At 32.6% G+C, this 11,025-nt stretch overlaps 1 protein-coding gene across 1 annotated transcript; it reads right to left on the reverse strand.

Annotated features, from left to right (window-relative positions):
• Positions 1–10,785, reverse strand: LOC111706634 (uncharacterized). Its single transcript, XM_023479546.1, has 8 exons — positions 10,717–10,785; positions 10,050–10,094; positions 7,901–7,993; positions 6,755–6,825; positions 4,095–4,254; positions 3,174–3,255; positions 3,088–3,104; positions 1–2,647 (listed from the first exon to the last, which is right to left on the reverse strand). The coding sequence occupies exons 1-8, from the start codon at positions 10,783–10,785 to the stop codon at positions 260–262; spliced, it is 2,925 nt and encodes a 974-aa protein (XP_023335314.1). The 3' UTR covers positions 1–259.
• Positions 10,786–11,025: the final 240 nt, after the last annotated feature.

Genomic DNA, 11,025 nt, shown 5'->3' on the forward strand with positions numbered 1-11,025 from the left:
TACAATCAGATTAAAATTTATTGTATGATAATTTTGAAACTTTTTAATCAACTACTTAATCTTTATAAATCTGTAAATGTGACTCGTGTCGTTTTTGAAATGTACAAGGTTTATCTCGTTAAGACTTGAAAGATTTAATCATATTAGAGCTGATCAGAGTTAGAACAAAGTTCCATTGCTAGGTGATTCTCCTAGGAGTTCCTCTTTATCTGTAGCATTTGTAGAACCCAAAGCAAGCCCGTTCTCTGTAACTTCGGTGTTACAAGATCGTTTGTGTAACATTTGCTGATGCTTGGTTTCCCACCACAGTTTGGTTTTCCGGGGTAGTTGTAGATTTATTGATCATCAGACTGCTTGGATCAATAATATCAGGACTACCTACAGATTTATTGATCAGTAGACTGCCCTGATCAATGTTATCCGGGCTACTCGGATCACTAATATCCGGGCTAGTTGGATTACTGATATCCAGGCTAGTTTCGGAGTTATTGATAAGTAGCCTGCTTGGATCAATAACATCAAGGCTGCCTACAGACTTATTGATCAGTAGACTGCTCGGATCAATGATATCAGGGCTTGCTACAGATTTATTGATCAGTAGCCTGCTTGGATCAATAACATCAAGGCTGCCTACAGACTTATTGATCAGTAGACTGCTCGGATCAATGATATCAGGGCTTGCTGCAGATTTATTGATCAGTAGACTGCTCGGATCAATGATACCAGTGTTATCGTTCATTAGCCTGCTTGGATCAATAATATCAGGGCTACCTACCGACTTATTGATCAGTAGACTGCTCGGATCAATGATACCAGGGGTACCTGCAGAGTTATTGATCAGTAGACTGGTCGGATCAATATCATGGCTACCTGCAGAGTTATTGATCAGTAGACTGCTCGGATCAATAATACCAGGGCTAGCTGCAGATTTATTGATCAGTAGACTGCTCGGATCAATGATATCATGGCTACCTGCAGAGTTATTGATCAGAACACCACTCGGATCACTGATATCCGGGCTAGTTGTAGAGTTATTGATCAGTAGCCTGCTTGGATCAATGATATCATGGCTACCTGCAGAGTTATTGATCAGTAGACTGCTCGGATCAATAACATCAGTGCTAGTTGGGGAGTTATTGATCTGTAAACTGGTGGTATTAACGACATCAGGTCTAGCTAGTACAGAGTCTTTCATCAATAGACTGCTCGGATTAATGATATTAGGGCTGCCTTCGGAGTTATTGATCTTTATTCCATTTTCATCACTAGATTCCACCTTAAATGTGTTGGCTAAAGCTTCTAAAGAAGGTGTTGTATTATTTGATGGAGTTATTGGATTAAATATTTGGGGATTGCTGGTAACAGTTAAGTCCTCTTCCTCTTCAGCATCTACTGGTTCTGAATAATTATCGTTGGAACTCTCCAGTAATTTTTCTATTATTGTTAAATTTTGGAACAATTTTGGCGCAGTTTCTGTTAAATTGTGCAATAATATTGCACTGTCTGTGATATTTTGAGACAAGGTTTCGAAAGCTTGGAGATTTTGCAACAGGGCCTCATTTGCTGAAGAAGCAGAATCTTTAGAATATGTAGACTCCAAGTGTTTTTCCTTTGGTAGTGAGATTGGGACAGAACTTATAAAATTACCCGCGGCATATCCTAGATTAGGAACAGGTACTGATAGCACAGGATCTGATAAATCATTTCCTGGGTTACTTAGCGCTTCAGAATGGGGCAGTTTCTCTGGTAACAAAGCTCCTCCTGGTTCTTCAGTAGATGGTGATAAATCTGCAGGGTTGGGTTGGGTTTGCTCTTGCACTGGCTCCAGGGGCTCCGGGTTGAGTCTGAGTCTTGCTGGAGGGACTGTAATATCTGGATACGCAGTAACTTTTACAGAAGGGACTGAATTCAAATAAGTGGGAGAAGAGATTGTGTTTATTTGAGTAACAACTTGATTAACCGGAGTAGGTATTGTGTTTATTGAAGGAGGGCCCAGGTTTTCTTGAGTTTGGATCGGGCTCGGTTGAGATAGAATAGGGTTCATACGAGTAGAAATCGTGCTCATTTGTGCGAAAATTGGGTTGATAGGAGTAGGGATTGGGTTCATCAGAGTAGGGATCATGCTCATTTGTGCGGGGATTGGGTTCATGGGAGCAGGGATTGTATTAATTGGTGTCATTGGATTAGGAGTTGGATTAATTGGTGTAGGGATTGGGTTCATCGTTAATGAAGATGGGTTGTTCGCTGTAAGGATTATGTTCATTGGAGTTTGGTAACTAGGTGCAGGGATTGTGCTCATTGTAGTAAGGATCGGATTTGTTTGACTGGGGATTGGATTCACTTCAGTTACGAACGAATTGATCAAGGTTTGGTTTGGGTTCTGCAAAAGTGGGATCATTGTTGATCCTTGATTTAAAGTTTCTCCTTGAACTCTGAAAGTCTGCGGGAACTCGACATGTTCATTGTACTCATGAACCCTGGTGTGTGGGGGCCAGGAGAGGGTTTTCTCCTGCTGAACCCTGGCAGAGTCCGGGAAGTTGATGGGCTCCTCCTGGGTGCGGGAAGAGCTGGGGAGCTCAGCTATGATCTCAGGTTTTTCAGTGCCTGAGGCTAGACTCTGATCATCTATCATACTCCTAGTCTGGGTCTAAACTTCAGAGAAACTTCAAACAAAAATGAGTTTGAGAAGAAATAATCATGATCCAACAATTTAGGGAGGTTTTAAAAGAAACAAGGGGTCTCCACTGTAAGTCGGTGAATAGTTTTTCAATTATTACTTCCCAGACTCGAAGAAAATTGATTTAAAACAGGGTGTCCCAGAATACCTTTAATCGCAAGAAAAAGAAATGACAAAAATCATCCATATGTTGGTTTCTTTAAAATTCAGAAGCTATCAACCATGTCATATAGTTATCTTGGGACACCCTGGCTAGAAAATGATGCAGTCGGTAGCTTCATTCATTTTATTCAACCAGATATGGCAGATTTTACAAATAAATCATTCCATAGAATCAATAGATATTGTGGGACAACTTGTGCATTCATGATTTATTTCATTTAATGTACTCGTTTCTCTGCAGCCATTTCCCTCTGTGATTCAAGATCTGAAAAATAATTCAAAATTTTCGTAATTTTCAAGAAAAATATAAGATTTTTTTGTATTTTATATTTACCAGATAATATTTCTTTTGTAAGCTTCTGAGAATTAATTTCTGAATGACAGAGTTCCAGAGCAGTTTTCTGCTGGGATACTAACTAAAGTTGCATAAAATAAAATAAAATTTTTAATGCTAATTTTAAGTTTTAGTTGTAAAATTATGAAACCAGCTAAATATAAATATTTTATTGATAAATATTAATATGATTTGTATATTTGCTAACAAAACTAATTGTTCAACTAAATATTTTATAGATAAATATTAATATGATTTGTATATTTATTGATAAATATTGATATGATTTGTATATTTGCTAACAAAACTAATTGTTCTACTAAATATTTTATAGATAAATATTAATATGATTTGTATATTTGCTAACAAAACTAATTGTTCTACTAAATATTTTATTGATAAATATTAATATGATTTGTATATTTGCTAACAAAACTAATTGTTCTACTAAATATTTTATTGACAAATATTAATATGATTTGTATATTTGCTAACAAAACTAATTGTTCTCCTAAATATTTTATAGATAAATATTAATATGATTTGTATATTTATTGATAAATATTAATATGATTTGTATATTTATTGATAAATATTAATATGATTTGTATATTTGCTACAAAACTAATTGTTCTACTAAATATTCTGCAGAAGTGAGTCTTATATTTGAATGTTCCAGAAAGAATATGGTAAATTAATGGTCAATTACTCAGAAAATTGAGCTGAAATGCAAAATAAATTAACACACCAGAATGATGATGCAAATGATGATGATGATGATGATAATGATAATAATGATAATGATAATAATGATAATTATAGTGATAATGATAATGATGATAATAATGATGATGACAATGTTAATTATGAAAAGAATAAACAATGAACACTATTTAGGTAACCCAACTATCGAACAATTACCTGATTAAGACCATCGAAGAGTTCCTGTTGTTTATTCTCTCTGGTGAGGCTGACGGTAGCCTGGAGACTCCTCTGCAGCTTGGCCACCATATCCTCGAGAGGTCGGTGCGCCATTGCCATTGCAGAGAGTTCATCTCGCAGTCCGTGGACAGCTCGGTCTCTACATGGAAAAATTATAGTGATAACTAATAAAATACTAATGAATACAAAAAATATCGATGAATATGATGAATTCTTAAGAGATCAACGAATATGATGAACACGTAATATATCTATAAATATTGTGAATATTATAGATATCGATGAATGTGATGAATTCTAAAATATCAAGAAAGTGCATCTGGAAAGTTTCGAATGCAGAATTGCAGATTCTGAATAAGTTTCCAACTTGAAACTTTAAGATGATTTAACAGCAAGATAGCACAAAGATGGAGGAACAAGTTCATCAGAAATTGTTTTAAAGTTTTAAAAAGCAATTCATAAAACTCTTCGTCTATACATATATATATATATATATCTTTATGTTAGCGATTTCTGGTCGAACCTTTTTGGGGGTGATAATTGCAAAAGAAAAATTTAAAAATTAGTTTTTTTAAATTCAAGGGCAACGCCAGCAGTCCAGCTAGTTTTCTATACAAGGTGTCCCACGAAACATGACAGTATGCAGGCCGACTTGAATGTCGTCTTGATTTTTGATATAATTTGCTGCGTTTATTTGTCAATCTAATTTTAGAAGTAAATTTCTAGAGATAATAATCACAAAATTTCCCTTGTTCTGCCATTTCCAAAATGTGGTCTGCCTTTTTTGTGCTTTCAATATTGCCCGAGATATGAAGAATTTCGTTCAGATTTCGACAATTTTGCTTTTATTTAACAAAATTGAAATCTGAACCAAACTCTTTATATCTCCGGTAATATTGAAAGCACAAAAAACCTCGACCACTTTTTGGAAATGCCAGGGCTAGGAGAATTATGTGATAATTGTTTCAAGAATCATACATGTTAAAGTAGATAGAAGACTAAATGTCACAAATAAATTCAAATACCAAAGACGACTTCCAAATCGACTTACAATTGTCATGTTTCGTGGGACACCCTGTATAAGAAAGCTCTTCGTATGCTAGTTTTCTATATAAGAAAGCTCTTCGTATACATATATATATTTATTTGTTAGATATAGCTGGCCAAACGGCTGAAACAAATTGGCTGAATTTTATTTTAGGGTAACCTGGGGGTTAAGTTAAAATAATTACAAATTTTTTATATTCCACGGACAGCGCCGGGGACTTCAGCTAGTTATTCTAGGAAAATCCCAAATATTTTTATTCAATTGTTCTAAGTGTTCTCTGTCTGAAAAAAATGCACAATTCAAGTCGGAAATATATTTCGGTGCGTTTTTGCATCCTCGTCAGACCTAGGACAGATTTTACCAACAAGGTTATAGCGTATAGAGTGATGATGTACGCTAATCCTTTACTAACTGTATAGGCCATAAATTATACCGAGAGCGTACTGCATATTTGTTTATTATAAGGAGGTTCTGGCCTAACCTATAGTATATCAATATTAGTGAACAGTTGTAAGTGTTATACATTACAACTAACTGAGCACACAGGTAGAGAACTATCATCCCCTCTGGATTTTACCAATATGAATAGTGTGAACAGGCAGTTATTGCAAAATATTTAAATCTTTAACATAAATAACGAAATTCAACTTTTAACAGAGAAAAATGGATTTGTAAGCACAACCAATCATTGTTTTAGATACTTGTTAATAATCTGTCAATAACATGGGATAGAATTAGAGCACAACTTAACTAAATGGTTCGGAAATTACTCTTTTGGAAAATTTTCTGACGCTGCCTAGACGAAAATTGACGAGAATTCAATCAGACAAGTGTTGTGGGTATTTTAAGTTTGTAATTTGTATTGAACTCATTGAACAGTGATCTTAGAAAGTTTTAGTGAAAAACTTATTATGATCCGGAGTATTTAGTTCTGTTTGATAATTTGAAGTTCAATACTACACTTCCGCGGTATAAAACAGAACTGAACCTCCAAGTATTTCTGATTTTAAAAGAGCAGTGCGGTCTTGTGGGATTGTTTGTGTTGGTGTACAGAAGTAAGTTCAGCGTATGTTTATCCAATCAGTAAGGTCATTTCACGCACTGAGCTTCCTCATATAGAGATAAAATGTCCTGCCTTTATTTTAATCAGAAATTCTTCTGGGCCACAGAAAGATGGTGCTCACGGTTTTCAGGGGTCTGTAGACGTGATTTTCCATGTTAATGTTGACTGTCAGAATTATACTTGTCCGGTATCCACTGTGGGACATGGCCTGCCTAACATTGTTGCAGAAAACGCGCTGGGTCAACTTCATGGAAATAATAGACGGGCTGGTACAAGCAAACACTAGACCGGTATCCTTGTATTGCAGCTTGGATCATGCAACAATAAATAGTACCCGGGCATATATACCCGCATATCCTATGTCTGAGCAGACATATTACAGTTATCCCTGTTTTCTAACTAAAAGTTGATTATTTTTATTTTTGCCATTCATAAATATGGATGGCGTTTGCAATTACGTGGACGAACCTTTCAGGTTAATTTTGGAAATAACAATTGTTAGAATGAAAATAACGCCAAAATACTTACTTGCAAGTTGAAATTTTGTCCACCATTTCATAAACTGTATTCTGCAGAATTTTTAGTGCCGTATCACGGGCCTGTAAAATAAACAGAATAAAAATTAAAATTCTAAACCTTTTTTGTTTAAATTAATTTTAAGGTTCCACGCATTGCACCAAATTGTGGCCCTTTTGTAATCTCTAAAAATTATTTTTAAAGGTAATTCTTGAAATTTCCTTCTTTCAAGTACCCTTATTCCTAGGTTTTTTTTTGCTTTTGTCACTCATATTTATACTTATTTAAAATAATTATCTATATTTTGATCGAATTTTCTATTTATATTTACATATTGTGAAGTTAAATATAAGTTCGTTCTTAGTTAATCTAAATCATCTTGTTCTATACCTATAATCCACCCTAACCTAAAACAGAGCTCAGAATTGGATAAATGTTTTAAGTGTTGTTAGGCTATTAAAGGAAACAGAAAATTAACTTTTTATTTAAAGTTTAATACTGCAATTCGGTCGAAGTAATTTTTAATTTATCTTTTAGGAATTTGTTTTTTAAATGGTTAAAATACGTTTTATTTGTCTTTTTTGGTTACCTTTTCATATCTATTCTGTTTTCCTGTCCATATATATTCTGTTTTCCTGTCTATATATATTCTGTTTACCTGTCTATATATATTCTGTTTACCTTTTATATCTATTCTGTTTTCCTGTCCATATATATTTTGTTTTCCTGTCCATATATATTCTGTTTTCCTGTCCATGTATATTCTGTTTTCTTGTCCATATATATTCTGTTTTCCTGTCTATATATATTCTGTTTACCTGTCTATATCTATTCTGTTTACCTGTCTATATCTATTCTGTTTACCTGTCTATATATATATATATATATTCTATTTACCTGTCTATATCTTTTCTTTTTACCTGTATATATCTATTCTGTTTACCTGTCTATATATATTCTGTTTTCCTGTCTATAGCTATTCTATTTACCTGTCTATATATATATTCTGTTTACCTGTCTATATATATTCTGTTTACCTGTCCATATATATTCTGTTTACCTGTCCATATCTATTCTGTTTACCTGTCTACTCTATATATCTATTCTGTTTACCTGTCTTTATCTATTCTGTTTACCTGTCTATATATATTCTGTTACCTGTCCATATCTATCCTGGCAGAATGAAAGGGATTTCAAATTAGCGAGTGCTTCATATTGTGCTTTTATTAGTTTCTCCTTTGCTACACAGCCCTGAAGTAAAATACAATATTTATTTATAGGAATTGATAAATATTTTTTCCTGTCCTATCCACTTCCACATTCGGCCAGAGAGCTAGTCTTAGTTTTAAGTCACTAAAATATGTTTATATATTCTATATATAACCGGGGTAAAAGTTATTCCTTTAAAATGTCATCTTCAAATCATCCAACAAAGAATATTCATTTGAGAAAATGTTTTGCTTGTTTTTACAACCAAAATGCGCAATTATAAATAGCGGCAAGTGTCATAAATTTTTTTTATGTCTAAAATTGCAATGAAATGGTTAAAATACTAGGGTGGATGAACTAAATCAAGACACCCGCCATGATCAATACCTTTTTGAGAACCTGTAATTTTTTTAAAAAAACTTTTCGAAAAAAATTCGAAATTACTAACATTTTGTTTGAAAGTACGAACAGAGTGTTTAGGATATCTAATTTGTCATTCCGATCAAAATTTAAAACAAAATGTTCCTAATTTCGAAATAAATTTGATCATTCAAATGTGTTCCTCTCAATGTACATTGTACAAGCTGCAAGTAAGAAAAAGAGAAATCCTAGAGAATCTAATTGACTCGTTGACATTGTGCAGTTCTAGATTGTTTTCAGTAAAAACAGAATGTGCTAAAAGTTTGACCACATTTTGATAAAAATTGCTTTTAATTACATTTAAAAACGTTTGTGTGTTAATAACCAAAGAAAATTATTGCTATACATGCAAATTGTATTTTGATAACTGTTATACCATTGTTTGAATCTGGCGAAGATATCCAGCTACAGATCAATTTTTGCGCGTTTATATCAACAAAATGAATACGATTTTCCTATATAACTTTTGATTTCTTACAAGCTTTTTTTAATTACAAATTTAAGAAAACAAAGATAGGCTGTTAATTTATAGATTCTCTTTGTTTGAAAGCTTTGTATAGAATAAAATCAAATTGAAAGTCGTCTTCATTGTATTGATATGTACTACGACGACTGTATTAGTATTGCGCATATTGCTAATGGAAGTCCTATCAACTAAAGACGAGAGAAGTAAACATGTTCTGAGAAAATAATACAAAGATTAATTGCTGAAACCATAAAAATTTGAGAAAAGTTTTACTCAGAAAGAAATGCACAAATATAATTTTCTTGATGTGTGAATAACTAATCTTGTTTTAGTGTAATTCAAAGTGTTCCACCACCGTCATAACACAATTTACTTAAAATACATTTAATTAATTTTATGATAAGATTTAATTACTCCTTAATCATTATTAGTAATCAAGTCGAAGATAAGAAAGGAAAATAAAACTTGATCACTCCAGGTTTATATATATATATATATATATAAGTACTATAAGAGATCTATTAGCTTTGTCTGTAAATTTGGAACCTAATTTTTCTCTGTAAAGTTGCACACCTACTCAGTTTAGAATATTCAAACCAAGTTAAAAACATTTCTATCCCCAATTAAAAATGTAAGCACATTGGTGAATGGATTTTTAAGTTTTTATTGGACATACAAACAGAGATTTCAAGGCGTCAAACCCCATAGAAATCCAACGTATGGACCCGCTGCATATAGCAACATGGCGTATTTTCCGGGAGAACATTTTTTATATTTTTGAAAAATTAAATTATCAGTGTAAAGTAAATATAATTTTCATAAAATCCTTTTATTTAAATGGTAAAACGAAATTTTATGAAATCATATTAGCAGTACTGGAGAACTTTTTTTATACTTTTAAGAATTTTTTTCCAAACCTAAAATGTATGTATTAAACTATTTTGCTCCTTTAATGTCTAGGTTATGTTAAAAAAAATAGAAATTATGATAATGATAATGATAAGCTATAATAGTTTACAAAATCGTTTAATTTTTCAAAAATATAAAAAATGTTTTCCCGGAAAATACGCCATGTTGCTATACGTAGCGGGTCCATACGTTGGATTTCTGTAAGGTTTGACGCCGATTTCAACTTTACACTAGATAATAAATTTTTTACTGGCAACTGAACTCCTGAACTTTTCCTTTTTTTCGGAAACTAAAAAAATTTACCATAACTGCTGTAGTCTCATGGTCCAAGAACTCTTTGACAAGATTCTATTCAAAATCATAGTTAAACAATTTTTCTTGTTTTAAACTATACTGCCACCTTAATTTATTTATATTGTTTTATATCCTAGCTTGAGGACTCAGCGCTACCATGGTTACTCATATAGTTACTCCCGTCGTTTAACGATTTTTACCGCGAAACTAACTTTTCGCTATTAATGTTGACCCACTTAATTTAGTCTCAAAACCAAGTTAAGAACATTCCCATGAGTCTTCCGAGTTCCCCAATATACTAAGTATACAAAGTGTATTTCGATGATTTAAACATTAAGCAGTGACTTGAGTTTCAAAAGTTAATGCATCCTCAATTACTTGCAAAGGAATTGAGTCTATGCCACAAACTCTGATTTTCTATTTCTTTCTAATTTTGTTAGATCAAAAAATAAATTTATAATATCAAAAGCCGGTTTGCACGGTCATGTTGCAAAGATGCGGGAATTGAAATTTTCAGTTTGTGGCAAAAACTCAGTTCCTTTTCCCAAACCCCTAAATATCTGTTTCACTAAAGTTTGATGAGGTTAATATTGGGCCTTTTCCTTTTACAATTTAAAAATAAATAATTTTTTAGGAATTTTTTAGGAAATAAAAAGTAATACAACGTTTAACTTTCCTGAAGTCGAATTATCATCTCATCTTTCTGTAGAATTATTCCGTTCAGAAACCTGGTTGTTCTAAACATATATCTATTTATTTATTGTATCATCTGACCAAGGATTGTTAAGCTAGGGAGAATAAAATATTAGTAATCCTTTTTATTGTAACTCCCTGACACACTGGTTTAGGTGTTGGAAAATTTGAACAATAAAACATAATTTTTTTTTTCTCTCTTTTTTTACTCTTTTTTCAGTGAAGGCGTTTTGAATGAAAACATATAGAACAAGATCACATATAAAAGTTTAAAGATTGTTGAATAATAGAC

Source organism: Eurytemora carolleeae, unplaced genomic scaffold, assembly GCF_000591075.1.
Source record: "Eurytemora carolleeae unplaced genomic scaffold, Eaff_2.0 scaffold741, whole genome shotgun sequence".
Classification (NCBI taxonomy): Eukaryota; Metazoa; Arthropoda; class Copepoda; order Calanoida; family Temoridae; genus Eurytemora; species Eurytemora carolleeae.